Source organism: Leptosomus discolor, chromosome 6 (assembly GCF_034619465.1).
Source record: "Leptosomus discolor isolate bLepDis1 chromosome 6, bLepDis1.hap2, whole genome shotgun sequence".
NCBI classification, from domain to species: Eukaryota; Metazoa; Chordata; class Aves; order Leptosomiformes; family Leptosomidae; genus Leptosomus; species Leptosomus discolor.
The window spans coordinates 17,608,268-17,634,099 of record NC_141396.1 but is presented as its reverse complement, the minus strand read 5'-3'; the positions used below and the strand labels follow the sequence as shown (position 1 = coordinate 17,634,099).

At 36.9% G+C, this 25,832-nt stretch overlaps 1 protein-coding gene across 2 annotated transcripts in view; it reads left to right on the top strand.

Annotated features, from left to right (window-relative positions):
- Positions 1 to 25,832, top strand: part of DNTT (DNA nucleotidylexotransferase) — a 94,577-nt gene that overhangs the window by 53,656 nt on the left and 15,089 nt on the right. The window contains exons 8-12 of one of the 2 annotated variants that reach the window (XM_086466950.1): positions 4,046 to 4,148; positions 12,965 to 13,228; positions 14,658 to 14,741; positions 17,013 to 17,015; positions 18,797 to 18,949. In XM_086466950.1, coding sequence (XP_086323076.1) covers positions 4,046 to 4,148; positions 12,965 to 13,228; positions 14,658 to 14,741; positions 17,013 to 17,015; positions 18,797 to 18,949 — 607 coding nt within the window. Of the gene's footprint in view, positions 1 to 4,045; positions 4,149 to 12,964; positions 13,229 to 14,657; positions 14,742 to 17,012; positions 17,016 to 18,796; positions 18,950 to 25,832 lie in introns of those variants that run through there. The other variant, XM_086466951.1, reaches the window with a different exon arrangement.

Here is a 25,832-nt window from a genome sequence, read left to right as displayed (position 1 = left end):
CAGCTTTATACAAGTTTACTCAGCCAAGAATTGAACACGGTTAATTAACAGTATTCTGTCTTTTATAGTCTTCAGGCTTGAATAAATTATTAGGACAAAACCTGAGCTGCAATTTCAGTTCTGCAAGGTGCTGGTTATCTTATAGGTCTAGCTGAAGAAGGATTTAGGTTTAGATTTAAAGAAACGAAAAAGATGTAAGCAGAGCTGAATAGCAAATCCGAAACTTGAATCCATGTCCTTTCCTGTTCAAAGCCTCAGAAACCTGAAATGCCCAATCATGTCCCTGATTGCTCTGCTACTAGAGGCACCTATGATTTTGCTTTGTAACAGCCCCAGCATTTCCAGGTATAACCAAATAATTTCCCAGGTCCTGGAGGAATCAAGAAACTAGACAGATTATTGCTTTCATATCATAGGAGGCCTACAAAACAGACAAGCTCTGAGCAACCCCCATACACATTAAGAGTACATATATTATTTTTTCTGAAATGTCTTTGAGGAGGATTTATTTTTAAAATAGTACTCAAATTTTATATAAAAGCCTTGTGATTAGAGCATGTAGGCAATGGTGTGCCAAAAACAAACCCCTACTTCTCCCACTATCCGTTAGCGTGCTAAAATGACAAGCCTGGGTGGATTTATGCCAACCTGCAGTATAAAATGAGCCAGGAAGAGAGAGTGTTATATAGCGTACTGACTAGGATGCCCATTTAGAGAGGAGAATTCCTAAGACTGCTCCATGCACCAAGCACTGGCTCTCTATTTTGTATTTAACACCCATTGGATGACAAATCACTTGCCTGTGAAAACATCAAATAGTGTTCTCTTTCCTGACTGAGTGGTTTTAATCCAAGAGTTAACAACAAGTAAGTAAATAACCTGTGGACGCTGGCACAGACCCAAATGCTATCTCTGAACTGTGTTCCTGGAATTGTACACCAGTGTAAGGCGAAGAAGAGGTGACTGAGGAGATGTCTCCTGTGAAGCAGGAACATTGCCAATGTTCCTAACTGAGAAATATAAGGCGATGAAAAGATGAGGAATCACTGCATCAATCTCTGGGCTACCAAATACAAGACAAAAGCAGGCACCGATAGCATCAATTTGGTGGTTGTCTTCCAAAGAAAGTGTTTGTTTTCATTTTAAGTGAATGATGCTTAGTTAACCCCCTTCAGTCTCTAGACGATGGTGGAGCCCATCTGTAGCCCAGTGTAAGGAATCTGCTCTCTTGAATGTGATGAGGTTTGAAAAAGACTACAGCCTGCTGTGTTCCTCTTGGTGAGCTTCAGGAATGAACGAGAGACTGAGGTTTCATCTCTGAGGGAATTAATCAGGTGATGAATTCTGAGTTTTCATACCCAGTTTGAAGACCAGATGTCTGGCACCATGGTGTTTAATTTGTATGTAATTGAGTCCCGTATTGTATCTAGTCTCTAGCTATATAGCTTGCTTCAGCTTCAATGAACTGTTCATGTGCATATAAGGTTAATTGTTGATAAACAAATTTGTATACCTACTTCCTGAGCCGGGGACAGAGCATCTTGGTGCTATCCCATCGTATCTGCCCTTTATGTAATTTTACGAATACCAATGGTTGTATGTTTACATGTGTAAGTATACACACACAAATATATAAATATATATATATATGTGAAAAACCCTTGTCTACTGAAATCAATGGCCATATTCCCTTAGCTTCAATAGAATGATGGTCTGAATCTATATGCACTTTTCTGCATCTTTTTGCCTGATTTACAAGCTGTGAGCAATATATATTACAGACCTTTTTAATTTACTAGATTGTTTTTCTATTTTAAGGAAGGTAATAAATTTTTCTAGGATGAAACACATCATTTGGTAAAGAGTACTAGTGGAAATTAGACTTAATGTTCCAGAACAGAATGACAAATTCAGTCAGAAATTAATCCTATGTGAATTAGTTCAAAGAGAAGATGAAATATAACTCTCACAATAACAATGTTTTTATATTGTGTGCCTTTTTATGAGATTTAAACACTAACTTCACAAATAAAAAGCACTTCAATAAATGCCCTCCATCCTGGGAAATAGATGGCCAGTGAAACACCTTGGATTTTTGGGGATTTTATGGCTGGATTAATGCTGGATTTTGTAGTGCGGTAACCTAAAATATGTATGTCTTGAGTGCCAGAGGAAGAATCAGGAATCGGCTCCTGATTACATCAGTTTCCAATTTCTTCTTTCGATACTTTTTTTTTTTGGTAATAATTTTAGGCAAGTTTTCTTACGCTACTTTTTGCATTTCTGCGATAGGAATAGTAAATCCTTCCCTTTGAGAAACATTTTAAGACATGTAAGTAAAAATGTAAGTGCTATGTAAGAGCTTTGGATTATTATGGTAATTTAAGAGATAATGAACACCATCCTGCAAGATAACTCAGCAAGTGTTACGTGGAATACTAAATCTTTTTTAAATTCTTGAGTTTGAATTGCTGTTAGGTTTCTAAGTCTAGACAGATGCTTTCTTTGAAACTTCTTTTGAAATCATTTTCACCTGTTCAAGCAGTTTTGACTTTGCTGCAGACACGGCACAGTGGTTGCATTATAGTTAGACTTCTTGTCAAACGTAAAACGTAGATTTTCATTTCCTTACATCTTGCTGCTAATGTTCTTCAGCTATCCATCAGTTAGGTGACTTCTCATCATGCAAATGGCAGTTGACGTGTCTGCCAATCAGTTCTGTTCCTACAAACTTGCAAGTTTAAGAAATCAGATTCAGTTTTATTCTCTTAAGAGAATGAACTATTTTATTAAATACAAAAAAGCAAATCTTTTGTTTCATACAGTTCCCATTTTCACTGCTTGTATAATAATTCACAAGTTCTCTGAATACTGGGCACAGTGTTGAACTGAAACACACCTGAGCTATAACATCACGTACCCTTGTGAACATCAGCAAGAGCAGACTTTTCCTGTGAACATACGAAAACTATTTGGTGATGTGTTAAATTTAGGTGCCACTACTCCAGATTTCGGGTGCTTACTCTGCCTCCCGTATATTGCACCTAGTTGCAGAAATATCTCCTCTGCTCCTTTCTCATTAGGCTGGCCTGATTACAGTCAATGAATAGGTGTGTATGCAATAGCTGTTGCAGTATTTAGACCAAAATGAAAACCTTGTATTGCTTCTGCAATCCTCATAGAAATTGCACATTCAGATGTTCTCAAACATTCTATAATTCTGAATTACGATTTTATAATTTCAACAACATGCTTTTTTTGCCTCTTCTCCAATGACAGCTACATCTTAATCTGGTTTAGGTTTGACACATTTGGTCAGTAGATGAAAGGCAAACTGAATGCTTAGACTTAAATAAACAAGGGGTCATGACATCATTTTTCATTAAGAACATTGACAATTAAACTTTATACATATGGATTTAATTGTGAAATCCTTAGTGGGTGTAGTAAACAAGCTTTTGTCACATTAAGGCTGAACTGTTCTTGAAAAAAATCAAGCTCAGCAAAAAGCATTGTTATATTTTAAAAGAGAAGAAATGTAAAATACTCAGAGATTTTATGTCTGCCATTAAAAGAAACAATGAAATTATTCATAATCACAGTTTTGTTCATTAAAGTGCCTATCAAAAGTTAAGGAAGAATATTTAATGCAATAGTCAGGCTGGCAAGTTTATCTCCTGTTACTGTGCTGGATTCATAATATGTACTACGCTATGTTGATTATGGCTTTTTATCCAAAGATGACTGATTTTCTGGGACTTAAGGGGGTGAAATAGAGAGATTTAACATCACCAAATGGATCTGCAGTTATCTAGTTGAACAACAGAGAAAATACATCAAAAAGCTTAAATTATTGTTTAACAAAGAACACTGACAGACCAAATAAAGGGAATAGAAGATTCCATTTTGATTATGTTTCAAGAAACATTGCTGTCACTTTATGCTGCGAATTTTTTTCATAACGGAGCAAAAATCTTCTGTTTGAAAGTAGTGTGAAATTCAACAGGAACTTAACTCTTTTAGTCTTGTTATTTATTGCTTCTAGGGGCAAGAAGATTGGACATGATATAGATTTTTTGATCACCAATCCAGGACAAAGAGATGATGATGAACTTCTGCATAAAGTTGTTGACTTATGGAAAAAGCAGGTATGAACTAAACAATATTTGGTCAAAAAAGACATATTCTAACAGCACGGAAGTAAGCCTATGTAGTGCTTAAAGAACGTTGACTCCTTTTTACAGATGACTGTAATGTTTTGAAATTTAATATTGCTCTATTTGGTTATTAATCATGATGATCTAGGTGCATTTTCTAGCTCCAAATACTAAAGTTGAAGGTTATGTTAGAAGTACTCTACACACATTCTGTTTTATCTTACCTTAAGAATAGGCAGCTAGTTAGAGGTAAGAAATCAAGCTAGGTGGAGTTTTGAGTGGCACAGCAAAACTGTTGTTATACTTTGAAAAAAAATTATATTTGTTTAATTTTTCCTTGAGTTGGGAGTATGTTCTCCCAAGGGGAACTACTTCAGGGAGCTCCAGCTTTAAGCGTAATGGATTTGGGCAACCTCACAGTGTGAGGTGAGCAGGTCTGAAAGCTTAGGTACCAAAGGCCTGGAATTCTGGCTTCCTTTAAGTCCATAGATTAGCATTTTTCCTGGCTTCCTTTGGAATATTGTCAAAATTGACATAGTCTTCCATGATGCTTGGGTTTGGGAGAATGCACACATTTCACAGAAAAATTGTCCATCTAAGGGTTTTGTTTGTTTGTATGTTTTCTCTATTCAGCTTTCTTCAGTTTCAAGTAGCTATAAAACTGGAAGAGTCTGAATTATAACAGGTGCAGGTACCTCAAAATATTCCTCGGTTAGAAATATAATATGTTAGGAACAATAAGCTTTTGTTTCTTCTTCTGCCTTTCTAGCCAGCTAAGATACTTCTCAACATTTACTACCTATACAGTTTAAAGGAATTGAGTACATTTTAACGAGTAAAAGGGCAACACTGTCCGAGGTGAATCAACAAATGCCCGACTGCTAAGTAAAATCAGCTTTCAATGCAGATAGCCTGGAGAGAATGCTTTTGAATCGATTCCTGAACTATATAATCCATTGATGTATAATGGGTTAACACATGAAAGACATCTAACCAGGCAAAAGCTTATCTGACTGTATAAAGCCATCTGTTTCAAGGTGGCCAAAACCTTTCAACTGGCTTTAATGGAAGGGCTTCAAACTTGTTTTTTTCCTGGTAAAATACAACCTTAGCTGAATTTCTCTGCTTTCAGTTGACTTTTGGTCTTTGAAATGTTAACACATTATTACTAATCTTTTAGATTTCTGTGACTTCCATGCTAATTCTGTATGGAAAGTGTATGTATTGAAGTAGATTGCTAACAGGTATAATTTATCACACTCTAATGAAAAGCAATGAAGCTGTGGCAATTAATGAGTGCTGAGGAGCTACTCTATTTTTATCTTTTTATTATTTATGTAAAGTTCCTTTCTCAGTCATTCTACTCCCTTTATTCTGAGAAAAGTTGCAGTTCTTCTTGGAAGCTGTCCTTTTACGCTCTTAAGCAGATTGGAACCTCTAGAAAGCCATGTGTGGGTCCTCCAAAAATCATGTTTATTATCACACAGCAGAAAGGAAAAGTGACGACAGGCTGAGGCTACAGTCTGTCCCAAGTGCAACTTTTCATCCCTTCTCCCATTCCATCACAGTCCCGTTAGGTTAATGAGAGCAATGGCTGTGGTCTGAGAAGTCTGGTAACTGCTGAAGCTTTTCATGTCACTCTAAGCTGCTTTCATCAAATGGAGTTGAAAGGAAAGAAATAGAAAATAAATTGTTCTTGATGATTTTTTTTATTAAGAATAAAATTTAGCAGAAGTGAGTGTAGGGAGAGTATGGGAGGTCAAAGGTGTCCAAGGGTTTGATGCAGATTAGGATTCCTCTAGGAATCCCAGCGTGAAGAAAATACCAGAAGGAGAGATGCACAATGGCCAGAGAAACCAAACCCAAACAAGCTGGGGATTGTTTAAAGCTATGGACAAATGTTTTCTGTGTTTTCTTTGTCCTCTAGAATTTTTATGGCTTAAACTACTGGCTATACTGCATCTTTACTGTGGCAGTTGTAATATACAGGCTTTTACTGGCACTACTGAAAAATAAGCTGCCAAATCAAAATGCAAAATCAAAACGCAAAAAAGAAAGAGAGGAATTATACTTCTCTTGCCTTTTTATTACTTTTGATTTCAAAGGGGGAGGGGAAGACACAAACCTAAAGCACTTTTATAATTTTTGACAGTACACCTGTTGTTTATTTCAGCTTTCCACTTTTGTGATACTGCTTCAAAGCCCAAATTCATCAAAGAACATCACTGAAGTCATGATGTTGACTTCTTTTCAGCAGCTCTTAGTGAAGGATTCTGTAGTGTTCAACTTCTAAACTATGGACCTCAGCCTTATTTGAATAGTTTAAAAGGGCCTTTTTCTTAGCTGAGAAGTGTAATGTAACAAGATCCTTCCATTGAAAGCTGTTGAAAACTTAAGTGGTTAAATCAACACCATTGTGCTCTTCGATGCAGCATCACCAGGGATAAATGGACTGAGGGACAGAGAACAGAAAGTCCCCAGTGAGCTTCAAAGTAGAGTGGCAAAGCAGAAAAGTTGCAATTGCAGTATACAGGTTATGGTTTTAATGGTTCCAAAGAGCTTCATAATGAAAGTAAGAAATCACTTCTGTGGGTTAGAGCTTGTAAGTCTGTGGGCAAACAGGCTGAGCCATCTGTATTGGTGCAGCTTCATTCACATACTGAGTAAAGACATTTTAATTTTTTGCTGAAACTGCATATAGCTACATTTAGCACTGTTATTATGTATGTACTTTCAACAAAGGAAGCGATATCATTACTACAGGCATTCCTGTACTCCTCATTTTTTCCCTTTGTGTTCATGTAAGTATAATGTTGCATTTTTCTTTTGGATTTTAGGAAAATGAGGAATGTAGGTGCCTGCCTGTGCTTACTGATTTTAATTTATTAGTGGTCTGGTTTGGACACTATAATTCACCCTTGCTGAGGTAAACAGGTCAGAAAGGGGAAGTCTTGATGTTGAATTAAGCTGAATGGTGAGGAGCAAGTAAACGGTCTCATTTTTTTAATTGCTGGAAAGTTTTTTGTAAACAGGATTCAGAGAACAACAACACATTCATTATTGAGTGACAGCTGGATTTTAGCAACAGAAAAACCTGTTTCTAAGACAAAATACAGAAGCAGTTAAGAGTCTGGACAAAGAACTTATTTTTTTTCAGATGAATGTTCTGCCCATAAGGATGCAGAGCTCCTTTGTGAACACATATTGTCTCACCTTTTGACTCAATACACTATTAATTTTTTGTTGCGTTCTGGCTCAGCTTCAGCAGAAGCTGAGGGCATTCTTACCTATAATAGATTATTGCATGGTGGTTAGAGCACTGGACACGAGAGAACTTGGCTTAAATCGCTTTAGGCAGGGGATGGGACTGAATCTGATTGTCCTGCTTGTGACAATTGCGTAAAGTAGGCAGAAGCGTTCCATTACCTGATATGTTTTAAGTGAAGATCCAGGCAGTAGTGGCATTGCTTATGAATTCTGATCTTTCTGGTTGTATGTTATATACCTGTATGTGGATAAATATGTATGTATATGTATGTATCTATCAATTTATCTTGCTCATCAGTGCAAATATTCATGGCATAGAGAGAGGGAACACCTTCATTCCTGGACTCCGGTGCTGCTCTGTCCATTGCTATCAAAACCAGGCTGTTCAGGACATGCCCAGAATTAGACCATTCTGATGTACAGGGATCTTCAAAATAAAAAAGGGACCAAGGCAGCTGCATGGTTACGCAGCAGCTGCAAAATTTTGTATTGCTGATCAAGCCTTTGATGCCATTTGCTAATGATTCCTCATCCTAACTGATGCTCCTAGGCATCAGTTCCTTGAGCTGTTCCACTTTATAGAGATACATCTGTCTCACCTAGGTAGAGATTTTTCTGAACTACATTGCCTACATCCTATTTTGGATTAGCTATAGGTTTTTAACTGGAAAAAAAAATCCAGTTTCCCTTTATTAGACCATCTCAGAAGGAGATTAAGAGCAACAACATACATATATATATATATTTCAGAAAAACATACTGGATTACATTTTCAGGTGATGTAAAATGGTCCTGCTTAGCTTTAACAGAATTAATCTGGCTACCAACAATTATGAGTAATGACACCTTGTAACATTAAAAACAGCATAGGATTTCATTTAATTAAAAATGACAAAGAATGCTAATGTGCACATTTGGATTGATTTTTCAGCTATTGATTTCATATTTTTTTAAAAAGTCACACTTTTCCTCCATTTGATCATGAATTTACTCCAATATCAATGCTATTGATTTGCCAGCACTCAGTCTATTTAAGTAAAAGTGCATAATCATTCTAAAAACGGAAAATTGTTGTGGGTATTAATATAACTGCCCTAAAAACATACATTTGGTTTTGATGGTGTTGTAAATTTGAGAAATGAAAATGCCCACATTTTAAAACTTGATCATGTAAACAAGGTCTACAGCACTTTATGGTGTATAGATCAAGCTGAAATTTGCAAAGAACTGCAGATTCCTTGACACAGAGTAATGAGAAGGCTGCTGTTTTGCAGCTAGCATAGCCAAAACTTCACACAATCTTCATAGCTGACTGCCCCTTTGGGCAATACTTTTTCAAAATGTACAGAAGTGCCATTTCAGCTTATCTTTATGGGGTGATCGTGATGTTCAGTGCCTTATCAAATTAGGTTAATTGGAAACATTATCCCAATGGATATGACCTGGGCTTTGGCTCCTATTTAAAGGTGATATCCAGACTCTGAATCGGCTTTCACCTGCTTGTTGAACCCAGCACTTGTGTAATTGTTGACCAATAACATATTTTTAAAGTTGAAGTAGATATTTACAGTGGTCTACATACTCTTAATGCTCTGCTATTATCTTTAGAAATTGCCCACCAACAAACTATGAAAAACCACTACAGAATAACCCAGAGACAGGTAGTCCTAAAATATTGTTCTAGTCACACTTGCTAACTTGCTAACTGTGGCCATCTGAAAATACTTAAAATATATGTTCATTTCATAAATGAAGTAGAAGACACAGCCAGTCAGCAAGGGAAAACAGCAGTAGGAATATCCAATACTGATTTGTTGTAACTTCTTCACGATTTCTTGGTGTTAAATCTCAGGGATCCAAAGAAATGTTCCCTTGAAGTTCCTAAATACGAAAATAGGACGAGGGGAAAAAAAAAAAAAGAGGAGAGATGCATCTTCAAACGCTGTGGTTTAACAGAACTTGTACTCTTCAAGCAGCTGAGAGATATCAAAGGGAGGACCTTTAGTAAGTGTGGTATCCAGGATGACTTTAGGTAAAGAGAATTTCTTGATTTTTAATGTAGGCAATACAGCAAAGACTGATGTGTCAAATTTACCTTGTTTTCATTTACAGCTATATATTCCTGTAATGAGTAGCAAGCTGGAAAAAATTACTCTGAAAACTAAGTAAAGCTAAGTGTTAGAATGAAAATATTGATGAAGCAGAGGATACAACATATGACTAAAAGTTAACAGTAAACCCCTTAAAAGGCCTGAGAATTTTATGTCAAGGACATTTTATACCTTTTATAAGTATGGGGTGCTGGTGGCCATGTGAGACTGTCCCCAGATCTCACTGAGACAAAACTCCGTAGGTGCTCATCTGCTTGCCCGTGAAGAGAGAAAACACTGCAGGTTGTGATGTCTTGCTGGATTTCTTAAATGATCAGAAACAAAGATTCTACTAAGACTTCCCACCTACAGTAGGAATTCCATTCCTTTTGTAGTCCGTCTAAAGATGGGCTTTAATTCTTGATTTCTTGCACCAAAGCTGAGGAGTTTTCAACTTCATTTGGACAGAGAGGACAGAAACACTGACATAGACTGTGGCAAATGGGCAAAACTGGTGATCTGAGCACAGTCTATGAACACCATACAGGTACTGCAAATGTAGGTACGTGGAACTGTAAAGTAAGACTTTACCAAAACTTAATCTAGTTAGGATTCTGTCTAAGGAAATAAATTATTTAGATTCATGCTGGGATATGCTATGTATGCCCTAAATCTCAAAAAGGAAAATGAAGCAAAAGATGAGAAAGCGCTGAAGTAGAGAGAAGATTTTTATAGAGAATGGGAAGAATGTCAGTGCTTAATCAAAGCTTGAAGTCATCAATTAATAGTCAATGATCGATGAGAATAAAAACACTTTTTAGCATTAAAAGCAATAACATTAACCTGAAGGCAGGCATAGTTTCATCAAAAGAATGAGAAAATAAGCAGTTGTGCCATAATGTTCAACAGCTGTTTTGAGTCTATATTTGGAAATAGCAAGCATCAGTGCCTTGTGACTTTGGGGTAAAATTAAGAAAAAATTACCGTTTTAAAGATGGATGTGAGAAAGCACCTGCTAAAATTAAGCATTTTCAAATCAGCAGACTTGGAAGCTAGTAATCCAAGAGAATGACCTACATAATGACATTTCTCCTATTAGTTTATAATAAATCTTCAAAATCGGGAAAAATTCCAAAGAAGTGAAAGAATGTCAATGCAAGTCAAATAGTTACCATTAAAAAGGTTGGCCTAGCGACCCATAAAACAGCCTGTGACTGATTCCCAGTAAAATAATGGGATCGTTAATTTGGAAATATCATGAACAAAAACTGGAGACTGAAAATATAGTAATACCTATCAGTGTCTTTTTATGGAAATCGTATCTTGTCAAGTGTTTTTTTGCCATAATTATATCCCTGAGCAATAAAAGTAATTTTATTACTGTAAAGTATTCTCTAAGATATTTAACGTATTATCATGTAAAGTTTCTACACTTGCACTATATAAAAGAAATAATTAATACCTGGTGTTTAAAATGCAGATATTCTTCCAAAAATCAGTCCGTTGTCACCTGTGCTCATAGAGATCTGACATGGACACCAGTGTAGTGAACTATTGACAGCCATCAAATAAAACCAATTCTATACACTCTCTGTTCAATATTGCAATTTAAATAAGCCCATAAAACTAATACGATTCTTTACCATATATTAAGTGATGTGTTAATTAAAAATCAGGAGGGACTCTTGACCATGCTTTTTTATGGTGAGACTAGTATAGGAATTCCTAGTCCAGAGGAAGGAGAATGTGTAAACATTTGAGGAACTTCAAAAAATTGATCCAAGAACATAAAGAAATCCTGATGATGGAAATTTAAAGGAATAGTCTATTCCTCTCATCAGTGAGAAATCTGACAAGTGGGTTTGATCAATGTGTATGTTTAAAGAAATATAAAAGGAGATATAAAAAGAAATGTGACAGTTGTGGGCTTGTTGATCTTGAAGAAGAAAACTAGTGAGTTTATCTAGTCAGAATGTAAGGTTAGTAAGTTCATCTTAGTAGTTTTCCTTCTAGTAATAATGATTAAACACCTGATAGACTATGAAGAAAGTGGTTTATGCACTATTGTTGCTAACCTTTTTTTTTTTGCAAAGTCAAATCTCAGAAGTCTCTACATTCTGTGAAGTCAGGAGCTCAGAGGAGGCAGTCACAGTTGTCTCCTATGTTTCATGTAGCTATAAAAGCTAAATTAACATGAGCATACCACAACTTAGGCACACATCTATGTGTTTTAATCATGTGGAACTGCTCTCAGAAAGTGGAATCTTTTTACCAGCTCAGCCCTCCTCCTAGGGATGGCTTCAGTGGCACCGAGCATTGTTGTATTATTATGTATCAAGCTCCATTTCTATTCTGAAGAGTCAAGGATGACAGAAGGAAGTGGTGTGACAGACAGTATCTGCTTTATTTCTTTATTATTGTGTATTTGATGTTTTGTGTTCTTTAAAAAGGATCGGCTGGGCAGAAGGGAGGCTGCTCCTTATCTTGTCGCCAGTGCTGTGCTTTGGGTGATGGGAAGTTTTCTGGATGGTGAGGGGAGATTGCACTTTACCTGAAGCTTTGGGAGTAAAGGGCAAGTCTGGGATGTCCAGGAAACTAGTAGCCTTGGAAGCTGCCTAGAAATGCAAAGAGGCACAGTGACAGGCTGGAGGAATAAAGAAAGATGCTTTTCCTAAGGGCCTAGAAGGGACAGTGCAGAGTTCACCGCAACACCGGGAGCAGTTGAAAGGTTGCTGGCTACAGAGCAAGGCTGGAAGAAAGCATTACCTCTTTCCAACCAATCCTTCCTACAGTGCTGGATTAGAACCAATTAATTTACAACACTTTATTACTTCCATTTTTCTCACTCTGAATGGTCTTTATTATAAAAAGAAAATCTTGTTTGTGCTGGAATAAAATCTAGCTCTTGAGGATCAACAGTTTTTTGGTGCATTCCCTTCAAAAAAAAAGGCATGGACAGGGCCCTTCCATCTCTCTGAAGACTCCAGAACTTGTCACAAGGAAATCTCATACAACAGACACAGTCCAAATGCTCTGTTTGGACTGTGTCTGTCCTGTCAGCAGGACTGTGCTCTGGACTAATTTTTTTTTCTAGATATCTGGCACATGGGAAAGCACCAATCCCTACTCAGAAATTTCTGTTTACATAACTACAAAAGGCTTAGGAGGAAAAGGGGGAGAGGAAGAATTGCAAATACCGTCCCCTTAGTAAAGGGCAGGACATCGCCTCTATCAAATGACTACCAATGCAGATTTTCCTCAAAGGATCTGCCAATATTTTTCCAAAGCCGCAGCTGTTTCATGTCTCTGCTTAGCCCAGGTTTGGCCCTGCCCAGTTCTGTGTTTACTGAAACTGCATTTTACATGAATTTCTAAGGCAACTCTCTAGAAACTCTGGAATTACAGTAACACCCATCCAGCAATTCAATGTGAGCAATGTCTTCTCTTTAGGGCTTACTCCTGTATTGTGATGTCATTGAATCAACATTTGTAAAGGAACAGCTACCAAGCAGAAAAGTTGATGCCATGGATAATTTTCAGAAGTGTTTTGCGATTTTAAAATTATATCAGCCAAGAGTAGACAACAGCAGTTACAACACATCAAAAAAATTTGACATGGCAGAAGTCAAAGACTGGAAGGCAATCCGTGTGGATCTGGTCATAACCCCGTTTGAACAATATGCATATGCTCTGTTAGGCTGGACAGGCTCCAGGGTAAGTAACCACAACAGTCTATATTTCCTTTCCATCACTAACCTATTTTTGCTGTTGCAGGACCATTCAGAGCTCATGGGTTTTTAAAAAATGCTCCTTCTCTCCACACGTCATGTTTCATGCTGGCATCAACCTGTGATCATAGGTTGGAGCTGATGAACTTATCTCTGACATTTATGGATGTCTCTCTAAAGGAGTTAACATCTATTTTCCTTGAAGCTTAGTGTTTAGATTCATGGACTGAAAAGCCAGATTTTCAGTCAGTTGCTTTGGTTTTTTACATCATACTAGAGTTAACAAGCAATTTAAATGGTTACTGAGTAGAGAGATGATTTGGAAAGTGTCACAGAATTTTACAGGAAATTAAACATTTGAGAAAGAGATGTTCTGAATTGGAACTTAATTTGTTTTGTAGGAAATTGAAAATAATTTGACATTTATTTTCGGATTAGATAAAATGTTCTGTTTCAGTTGTATTTTAATTGATGTTTCAAATTGGAAAACTTTAAAACTTACACATTGGTTTTGAACTAGAATAAGTTTTGATTGATATTTTAATAAGTTAATAAAACTTGAAATAATAGCTACTTTCACAATAGATACTGTAGTCAGTGTATATATAAAATATACAGTATTTTCAAAATAAAAAATTCTATCTAAATGTAAACTCAAAACTCAAATGATTAATCTCCAAACAGAATTATTTTTTAGTCTGTTCTACATGCTTGCCTTCTGATATTCATTTTCTTAGGAAGTGATTACATGGTGTAATGGGGAGCTCCTGAGGCTGCTCTGAATGATCTTTTTGATGTGCTAGAAGCATTACAGGTGCATTCCCACTCTGTTCTACTCAGGTTAATTGGAAGCAGGATGTTTAAACCAGACATAATATTGCAATTGATGTGTTACTGATGAGATACTTCAGTCAGTTTTCTTTTTTGAGGGAATAAAATTTATTTATTTGGACCTTGGATTAGGTTCTTCAGACTTCAGGGTCCTTCTTATCCTGGAAGTGTCTGGCTACTTAAAAGCCCTTCTCTCAACTCTGTAGGTTAGTGTCTGCACTAAAATTGCACTAAAAATGCAATTTGTGAGGCCTTTTGGTTGAACAGGCAATGACTCCGTGTTTCTCCGCCTCACTCAGCTCCTACTCCCTGTTGAGATAATTCACCTACAGACTGTGGAAGACCATCATAGGGTTACTTCCTTGCACAATGCAGAACTACTCTTAGACTAACCAACTGAAATGATGGACCATTCCCTATCAAAATATTATCCTTTCAGATGATGCATTATTTCAGACCATAGTCTTTTCATAGAGGTAATTTTTATGTGTTAGTTTATTGTTTGGTTTGGTGTTGGAACTCTTATACAAAGGATAACGATTTTGGTTTGTCGGAATTGCTGGTATTTGCTGTATCTTTAACAGCAATTTGGGCGTGATTTGCGGAGGTATGCTACTCACGAAAGGAAGATGATGTTGGATAATCACGCCTTATATGACAGGAGAAAGGTAAGGTTTATCCACAGAAATAAAGCTATTGTGTTTTTTTTTCTGAGTCTGTATTTTCAGTTCATTCTTTATATTCAAGTATATAGACTATTTTAGCTTGATTCGCTACCTGTTTATGTGGTAAAACAGTCCCACCTTCACAGATTTTGTTTCACTGGCAGAGCCTGATTAAATCTGAAGAAGTGAAGTCCAGAAGTATTTTTTGGAATTTGTGAAATTTAACAAGAAACATGCATTAGACAATAGTGTTTAGAAGGAACCGTTTAACCTTCACGAAACTGAGAACAACTCATCTTCAAGTATTTGAAAAAGTATTTTACTATCCCGTTTCAGAATGAAAGGTCTTTCCTGTGTCCCAGGCACATTTTCAACTGGGATTGTCCTGAAATTTTGAAGGAAAAAGGGATATTGAGTGGTACAGGCTCAGCTAGAAGGTCTGAGAAAGTTTTTGTAGGGTATGATACTAAGTGGAGATCAGGGATCATCCTGCTTTTGAAGCCCTGCATTCAGAAATCTTATGTGGTTTTCTGTCTAGTCAGGCTTGCCAGTCTTAGTAGTGATTGGCAGTATTTCTGGTCTAAATGCTCTTGGCTGCAGTTATACTCATCTCTGCATTTATCTGGCTTAATGTATTTGTATTAGGCCATTTTAATAATAAGCAAAAATCAATATTGAAGATGTTTATTGATGTCATTATAGGGGAAGGCAAAAGTACTGTGTCAACATTTCACATTTATTTTTCCTATATATTTCTTACAGAATGGAGACTTTTAGCATCTCTACTTATATATAGCATTTTCTTGTTGTTTGTTTGTGAGAGATGGCAGTGATCTAAGCCCTCACTCCGTTTCAGCTGTCTCCATATGTGCTTGTTAGGCTCAGATGCTATAGCATCCTCAGTTCACATAGAAACCCAGGGAAATGATCAGACTAATGATCCATTTAGTCAAATATCCTGTCTCCAACAATCGTCAGTACTAGATGCTTCAGAAGAAAAGATAAAATTGCATAATAGATAAATATGCTATCAAATGTCTAAGGGAGGAAGTTTCTTAATGAACTCGGGGGTGATGTCAGTGTCTTTCTGCCTGCCTTTCATGTTTTGAAAGCATTCAAAACATAAATACTTTGCCTCAGCATAATATACCAAATGTTATTTGCAAGTCTTGCTCTGTTAAATAGGATTTTGGGTGTAACAGATAACTGCACCAAGGAAATACAAAGAATTTAAGAAAAGTCAGTGTTAATTTTTGTGTGCAGCAAAATTTGCCTGCCTGGTGTACAAGTATATATCATTATATCTGCTGCTTTTACCCAGAACCCTGAGGCATTCAGTGATGCAAAATGGACACTATTCATTCATGAACAGCATCAATCAATATTATTTCTTTATTTTGTTTAGGCTTTATATCTGACATAACCATTCAGATCCTTCTAGGAAAGAAAATGTGAATTTCTATGTGTATTTCAATGGACTAGCCAGAATGTTTCATAGATAAATGATGAGTTTATCGTCACCCCTGGGAAGAAAGATGCTCTTGTCTTCCCAAATTTTCAAGTAAAGAACTGAGGCAGAGAAAGATTTAAGGCCCTGAAAATCCATCGATTTGAAGGACCCTCTGTTTGCAGTGTCTAGCCTGAATTTTATTTTGTTGAGTATTTGCCTCAGAACTTTGAAAAATACACAGAAATGTGTGTATCCATGGCATATTTCCCAAAGCCATCAGCTGTAGCTGTAACTGAATCTCCAGGCCTTCTACATGTCTGAGTCTCAACTTAATTTCCTCACTGCACTGCCCAAAACCAAAGAAATAGAATTAAAGAAGTAAGACTTACTATAATGCAGAAATTCTATGACAAGGGCAAGGGAAAAAAAAACCCAAACCAACTGCCTCGACCACGAAGCCCTTAATCTAAGACTTCCATATATCAAATGATCAATTGTCCCTTTCTGGGGGAGAACTCTGCTTTTGAATGTCTGTCCTTCATTCCCCCTCGATAAAATCTAAGTCTCCCTTTTCTCATTTAATCACGGACACAGCCAGTTCACTTTCAAATTTTATTTTCTGCTGCAAAACACAGATGTATTTTCAAAACAAGAAGTCATGTTAATCTGTTGACAGAGCAGAATACTGTTCTTGTCTCTGCTGTATTCTCAGAAATAGCTAAAGCAAATTTTCCACAGAGAAAGAAAATTCTAAGGCAGATATGCAATATGAAAAATTTCAGGCAGCACTGAAGTTATAATCTACATATAACAGGGTCTTTTAGCAAGTAGCGTAATTCTAACAAGAAGCAGGGAGAGACCTCCCAACTCCTCACCTTTCTAAGTATTCTACTATTTATGATCTAATGTGCTACATTGAAATAATCTTTTACCTATTTTTAACTTGGCTATTTTGTATCAAGTTATTCCCATAAAGGACACTTCGAGCAAAAAGCCTTCTGCAGTGCCACCCAGTGTGTAATAGAATCAAGAATATGCATAATACAGCAATGGTGTCTCTAACAGTGAAACTTGAGTTGATGAGCCATAGTGGAAGAGAAGAAGTTTGCCATAAGTTGTGTGGCTGTCAAGGTTGGTTAATTTTTAGGGTCATCAGGCTAGTTAGCTCAAAATCAGTGGTGAAAATAATTACTAACTTTAGTGCTGTTTCAGGGAACGTATACACAAATCATGAAAGGTTTAGGTTGTTGGTTTTTTTCTTAATTTAATTATGAAGACTAGAGAAGCTTCTTTACTGTGATTCTAGTGCTTTTATTTAAATATATTTGACTAGGGTGGAACACTGTAAAAGTGGATGTTTTATCTGTACCATCTCTTAAATTTAGACTAGAACATGAACATACATATTTCATAAGGACATTTTTCTTTGTGGTACGAAATCTTCCTTTCTCAAAGGAAAGCTTTCTCAAAGCTAAAAACAATCAGGATGCAGACATCCCTTGTGCAAGCTGCTCAAGATCCCTCAACACAACCTTAATTAAGTTTAATTAGGCACCATAGGTAAAACCGAATTGCATCTTTTCCATATTTCTCTCCTTGGTTGCTGAAGAGAGGTTACCCAACGTCACTGGCTCTGTCCAGGCAAACATCCATGCACGAGACTGTAACGGTCACTGGGGTATAATTCAGGAGCTGGGCCAAATCCTTCCTGCTTCGTTCTTCTTCTTTTATAACTCTTTGTGTGTGTACAGGAAAAAGGATAGAAAGGTCAGGAAGAGTCAAACTAATTCTTGATCCTGATGAAGACCAAGTTGTTTTTTGAAAACCCTTGCCTGTCGCCATTTAAAATTTTGCAAGATGGTATAAGAATATAAACCATGCTATAGCAAATATACTTTGATTTAATTTTTTTTTTTGATGGAATGTAACAGTGCCTGTAAGTGAATGTTCTTCATTGTAAAAGACAACAGTTTCCTGGTTTGCTCTACATTCCAATATGTAATTTGGTGTACTTTATTCTTCTGTATTAATATTTATCAGCCCTTTGGCACTGAAGCTTCCACTGTGGCCCACTGCCTGAAATGTGATACATGTCAGAGAAACCCAGATTCCAGCGTTCAAGGGGTAGCATCAGGAGAGAGTCCTGGTTACTTTAATGTATTTCCAAAGGGATTCTGACAGGAATAGGGAGCATTAACACAGCAGTTAGGAATCAATTACATAGTTTTGCAGAGGGGAACAAAAGCAACAGATATTTCCTCCAGGGACTCGTTACAAAGTTACACTGTGAAATTATTCCTCAGCCTTGATTTTTTTTTTCTTAGTGTTAATCTTTTTTATATATTTGTGGGTTTTGGAAGACAGTGTGCAACTATCAAACTAATGATTTTTTCAGTTCTGTAATAAAAGGGGCATTTTGTAGATCCGCCTTTGGTGGGAAAATTCTGACAACAAAAATCGAAAATTTACTACCAATTATCTGTCAGCCTCTTTTTCATAAAAAGATGAGTGGATGTCCAAATCCATGCCTCTTTAGAACTGTGTCCTAAAGATACAGAAAGCAGCACTTGTATATGCCAATTTGAAGTATGAAGTTTCTGTGATCTAGCTGGAGATCAAACCTTACAATGATTCCCACACTTATGCAATGAAGGAGTTCATTGATCAGCGATTACGAAGGAAGAGAAATTGTATATCCACTGTGTCGCACAATATTATCATTGCTGTTGCACTGGTTACAAGTGGCACAACACATTTATGAACTGGTTCTCACTGTAAAGCTTTCCTGATTCATGAGTAAACAATATGCTGCCCAAGTAGAGTAGAAGTGCTTTTGCAAAAAAAAGAATGTAATTTTTTCTGTGTGAACCATAAGTCAGCTGCCAATCTCTTCCTTAGAAAAATTAAGGTCTTTAATTTGGAAACCATGGCATCACTGTCTGTTTTTGTACCTCTCTGTGTTGGACTTGGGGTCATTTATCCCTTAACCCACTATAAATAATTTTTGGTTACAACATGCATTGTGTCTAGACTTAATCAGGAGCTAATAAGAGCGTAAGCACTGACCTCTGTTATGTATTTGTGTAATGTGGTCATCAGTTCACTGTCTGGTCTGCAGTTTTTAGTGTGCATATATATACACAGTTTGCTACATACTGAGATTTGAAGGACACTTTCTTTGCAATGATTAAAAGTCTGTGATGTCCTAAGGCAGTTGTTAGCAAATTTTGACAACATCCTGACAACTTTTTAACTGTGTGAAATGGAGAGAGATCTAGTAGATCTAACTAAAGAAGATACAGCTCTTTTTAAACACCTGTCTTTAAGCTGAGTAACTATCATCTTCTTGCATGAGAATGCAATAAATATGTGATTTACTTTCACTTTACTCTTTTATTATTTTTTAAAGTGATTTTTAAAGTGGCTGGCAAACCACAGGCTTTCTATTCTTAAAGGAGTAGCTGTCTTTGAAGTATGAGTGCTTCTCCCCTTTTACAGTGTCAGGAACCTGGAATAAGATTCAGGAACTCAAAGGTTGTTGTTTGTTCCTTTACCAAGCTCTGGTGCTGTTAGCTAGAGTATCCTTGTCAGGCAGAAGGGCAGCGTGGAGAACGTCTGAAGCTGGACCTATAATACTGGATTTTTACACTCTTCACCAAGAGGATTGGTAAGATCAAAGTGGAATTACTGTTCTCCCACAAAATGGCTCTCAGAGTCAGGTGTGTGCTTTTCTGCAGTAAGAATATTACTTAAGGAAAAACTTCCTCATTCTCCAGAATAACAAACGCTACGGTCCAGTTGGCTTATAAACTTAACATCATCTTTCACTTTGAAGTTTGCCTCACTGTAAATATAATGTCTCATTATCTATCTCTACTCTTCATGCCTTTACTTTGTCTCTATGATTAATCTCATCCAAGTCTCCATTTCTTCTTCATTTGACATTGTTTCATTCAGTTTTGTAGACTCCAATAGTTTTGCAGACTCCAATGTTGGTGCCTACTTTCTCCTGAGTACTATTAATACTGCTTCAAAATCCAAGGAATGACTATAAAAAGGGTGGATACAACTTAGTGATGTAAAATGTCAGTCTGAGAAGTTACTTTCCTTACCGTAGTATCAAAAGGCCCTTGTGAGTTACTCAGAGAGCTGCTGTAGCTCTGGAAAAAAAAGTTATGTTTTTCTGCTGAAATTAAAATTAACCAGTTTTAAATATAGATTAGATCCCAGACTGTAAGCACTAAAATGAAATTTAAGTTCCAAAAATTTCACCATCAAGAAAAGCTGTGGTTTTAGTTTAAGCTGCTTTTGATTTAACTTGTTATACCGGCACTTGCTGTTAGCTGCTCTTTGGCATTGCTGCAAAACCTTTTTGTCGCTTGTTGCTCTTAAAATTCCACAGGAACATAAATATGCTGCTTTTTTTTTTTTTTTTTTTCTGACTCTGTGTCCCTGGATGTTATCTGAGGTTGCAGCTTGCAGTTCATATCTACCAGACTTGTGATCCTGTTCTTCCTCATGGCTCATCCATCAGAAGATCCAATTCAGATACCAAATCTTTGTTATAAACAGCTGGAGATTTGCTGCAGTCCAGCTTATTGAAGCTCTCTCTGCTCCCTCTGGTTCTGTATGTGTAGTCAGTGGATATAAAAGGTCCTTCTTCGGCTTCCAAAAAAACCGATGTACATGGTTGTTAAGACACTATGCCTGTCACTGGTGTCTGGAGTGTTTACATTGATGATTGCGAAGACTGTTGTCCCACAAACTTCCATTCCTATTCAGGAAATGCTGCCTAGATAACCATTAGTGTTCAAAAGAAAGTTTGAATGAGCAGGCTGAAAATAACATGATGTTTTATCAGTTGGTTTCTTCAGGGTTGTACATTGCCCAAGCACTGAACTTGGAAATGTCTTAAGTGCACAGCGAAATTACTCTGATACTTACGTGTAAAATTTTGCACATCCTGCTCGTATTTTGGCTCAACAGAGAAAACAATCAAGAACAGCTGTTAGCATGTGTGGAAGGCATTTCGTATGCAGACTGGAAATAATGTCTAGAGATGATCTACTCTGTTTGTGCCTTTTCTTATGCTGCAGTAGGTCTGTTTTTGCCTAGTACACGTGTCTTTTCTTGTATCACTTTGTAACAGGGCATTGCATCAGGCTGATAAACTGATGTAATTACAGTCAGCTGAAGGATGATGTACCAGTTCAGACATGTGACATCAGAGGGCATATTCAAACAAATTTCAGGTTTTCATGTTCTCTGAACATTTTCTGATCCCTCTTTTAGTCCTGCTTTGACTTGTAAAAAGGCAACATGAAAAGGAATTTTGACATTTGGCATGAAGTGACAATTGCGTGAGCTGAATAGAGCATACACACTGTAATACGGCCTGACAAAGGAGGATGGCCAGGAGGTTTGACTAATAGCTTGCAACTTGGGTCACACTGTAGTCAAATTTTCTCTATAGTTTTAAGCAGGTCATTTAACCTTCTTTGATTTCACTTCCCAACAGTAAAACCTAATTCCCACAATGCAAATGTTCAGTAAGCATAAGTAGTTAACCACTGTAGCAAAAACTAGTTCAGTTTAATGAAGGTTTTTGATTACTCAGCATTTTGCCTTTCCCTATAACTAAGAGCAAACATTTAATGAAGAATTTTTATCTTTCGAAATTTGCTTGTTCACTTAATCAGAGGGAAAGTCAAAATGTTGACATTTTCTGCAGAGGAAAATAATTTTTTGAATCTTGGCTTTGGAAACAATCCACAGATCAGACTGTTCCAAACCTCCAAAGCTCAGACAGCTCTTGGGGCTGCAAGCTCTGAGGCACTTGGCTTGGCTGGCTGCTCAAGGCTCATGGAGCCAATAAGCTCTGGGGAACCCTGGCTCTGATGTGATGAAAATGATGTATTTGAACTCAAGCTCCCAGTAGCCTGTCAAGCAAGTTGTTGAGAAGCTGGGCAAGCTGGCAAGAGCTCAAATAGACTTAGATTTTCAAAAGTGCCTGGTAAACTAGATTCTACCGGATTATTTTTTTTTCAGGGCAATACGTTGATAATTACATCATTTTATGGAAGACCCTGGTTTTCGGTGAGTAGGAAAATTCCAACAAAACAAAATTCATTAGTGTTTTGTTGAATAGATCTGTTCATAAGGCAATGGGATAGTATGTTTGTGTGACTATGCGTGTGTTAAGTAGAAATATTGTTCCCTTGAACTATCTTTTCCCTGGGAATCATGGGAAGTTGCATTCCAGTGATTCTCAGACAGCAGAATCCATATCTCATGTTTCTCTGTAGAGTTTGGTGTAAGGATGCCCCAAACTTAAGTACAGATGATGCTTCTGATAGATTCTACTGTGCAATGCAAAGCCCGTCCCCATCACTTATACCATGGATAAATTTGAGTTTTTAAGATGCAGGATCTATCAAACTTTTTTACTATTACTTTCTAACTAAAGTTCCTTATCTGAATTAATTTAAAACTACACCATTACCAAATGCTTCAGAACCATATTGTCAGAAAATACTTTTTGTATTTTCAATATAAATAAAGCTGCTTTTTGTTTGTTTTTACATTTAGGTGACTATTTGGAAACTATTCCTTTTAGCTGCAGTAAAGAATGTTTAAAATTCCTCACTGTCTTTCACAGAATTTCAGCTGCAGTGGGATTCTCTATTGCTGTTTCCTTTAATTCAAAGTGTATTCACTGTTCTTGGTGCCATTTGCTGTTCAGCAGTTACTTAGAGCCAAAGAGCCTGGCAGGTCTGTTGTGTTCAGCATCTGAGCTGTAATCACTTCCCATTTCATAGAAGAAAACTCTGCATAAAACAGGAACCAGTTTCAACTGCTCCATGCCAGAAGTTCTGAATTATATATTTCCTCAAATTGTTATCTTTTGAGCATGTGAGCAACCATGTGGGAGTTAGGCTGAGTGAGAGCTGGGGTGGGCTAGACGCATTAAGCTGCTGCAAGTACTACTGCAAAAACTTTCCTGTTTCATGGTGGGAGATTTCTAGGGATGTCATGGGGAACAGCTTCATGGCTGGATCATGGCCGTGTAGAAAGTGTCTCTTTCCTGCACCTTTATCACAGCACTACCCAGCAGAGATCCTCAAGCTGTTTGTGGGATCCGAGGGTTGGATTTGTCTAGTAGATTTCAATTTTTACCTTATATAAACCCATAGGTTTTCACAATAATATTCCAGAAAATCACTTTTAAGTCCAAATATTACTTTACGTAGTTCAAGGCAGCAGAATGAAGTGATGTAAATAATTAGCATTGCTTTTTTGTAAAAGAGTATCTGGGGTTCCTAGGGTATAATAGATTGATTAAATTATTAACATATGAATGTTCTTGCACTAACATTGTAGGTTGTTAATTTTTTGTAAGAGGAGGGTCACAAGCTCAGTGTTATTTTGAAAAGCCACTGGAGCAGAAAGCAGTTATTAGCTTTATGGCCTATGAAAATTTAAGTCAGGAAATAGCTGCCTTAATGTTATGTATTTTTAAAGAAGTATTGGAAAAAATATGACACTCTATGCAGAAGACTGTATATGATTGATGACAATTCTGCATTTAAAAACTATTTTTGTGAATTTGAATGACATTAAGTGGTATTTAGTTGTTGAATAGCAAGAGAGGCAGTTTATAAAACTGGTCTGAATAGTAAATCGACAACACGCTCTGAAAAGTTCCTAATGGGACCCAGCTTTGCAAAACATTAAGTGCTGTACTGTTACAACGAAAATAGTAAAACCACATGCTCTCAGCTTTTTTTGAGAGAGAATATTTAGTTTTCCTTGTGAAACCAGTGTAAGCGTGAAAGGAGAAATTTATCCTGGGGTTTCTTCCACAATGTGAAGATCACTATTGCACAGTCTTTAATCACTTGCCTGCAGCAAGAATTTCTGTTTAGGAAAATCCTTAAGCGACTCTTCAGGCAGGGCTTGCCTTGTCTGTCTTTACATATAGCTGTAAAGCCAAATGAAGGTATGATTGCAGGCCAGGTAAATGGCGGTTATATGACTGTAATGCTTTGATAAGCTGGCTCAAGGGTGTATGTAAGTTTGTTGAGTTCTACTACTACCCATCTTTTACCCAAGTAGTTGCTTCACAGTCTACCACAGTGTTCGCAGCAGGCAGACCATCCAGTCATGCCTGGCAACATACTTGAACTTCCAGCCTCCCCCAGGCCATTCAAATTTTTCTCTGGCTAAGTCTAAGTTTGTGTTGCTGGCATGCCACTTAGCCAATAACTTTTATTTTACAATAAGTCTTATCTGGCATTGACAGAAAAGTTAAGTTCGTGTGTTGGCTTGGCTTAGAGGATGGAAACAGCTCTGAGGAAGCCAGACCGGATTGCAGATGGCTGGGCTGTTAACTGTACTTCCCTGAACTTTGTAAGCAGATCTCCTGATAAGAAGCTGGCTTTGTTTTCCAAGCATTGATTCTTTTCTGTCACTGCAGAGTAGGTTATTTCACAAAAGTATTTATCACTCAGAAGAAGAGCTGGCTATGATTCTATACCCTCATTTTATGACATACAGATGTGCAATATTGACACGTGTTTAACTGTGTATTCAATAGTTATAGTCTCAAAATCAGTTTTCCTGTGTCATCTGAGAACATTTTCACCACACTACTTTTCACTGAAAAAAAAAGATGCTTGCAGAAGTTTACTTGCACCGTTGAAGAGACATTTTTTATCATTCCTTAAAAACTGGATGTTATAGTATAACTGCATGTTGTTTTGGCAGATGCTTCTCTAAAATCATGAAGTTATAACAGTGAGACAGTCGGCCTTGAGAACATCTTGATGAATTAAACATGCTGCAGCTGCAGAGTTTGCTTTAGATGTCTGCAGTAATGACTGGATTAAAGCTAAAGTAAACATAAAGATCCAAAGCTTATAATATTGATTTCCACTGCGATCAGTTGTTCACACAGTCATTACTACAATTAAACACTGAGTCATTGTAAACAGATGCACGTACTTTCATTTACGTTCCAGTTCTTCTCACTGTCTCTCAGGAAAGTGGAAATTGCATATGATTTGGGGGATTTGTTCTTTTTGCACCTGGTCTATTTTTAAAAATTAAGAATTAAAATAATCTACTTTTTTTTACCTCTTGGTAAATTAAAAAATTATTACGCATTTTCTTCCAAAGTGTGCTTCTCCCCAGTGTTCTCTTAGCAGTTTATGTTTCACATACAGCATATGATTGTTGATTTTTACAAAGTCTGCATGTCATTCATACATATATTTAGCTAAATTTAATCCCTTTGTAATAGCAAACTGTATAGCTAACACAAAGATAAATGTAGCTAATTGTTGTTTCCTTTGCTCAGTGTGTTTTCTGAACAGTTCAGTGAAACCTGTATTGCTAATGAAAAGAGAGAACTCAAAAATCATAAGTAGGTGCAGAACCTACTTTTTTACTCATTTTCATTTCTAGGGCATTGCAGAGCCAACCATTTTCAAATGTTTTAATTCAATTATTCAATCAGCATGCTTGGGTAGGTTATTGAATGTGGGGCAGGTAACATAGGTAGGTAGAGAGGAAGCCGGAAAAGGAAAGAACCAAGGGCCAGAGATGAAAATGCGGTATGGAGTGGGAGTGAGAATGGGAAGACT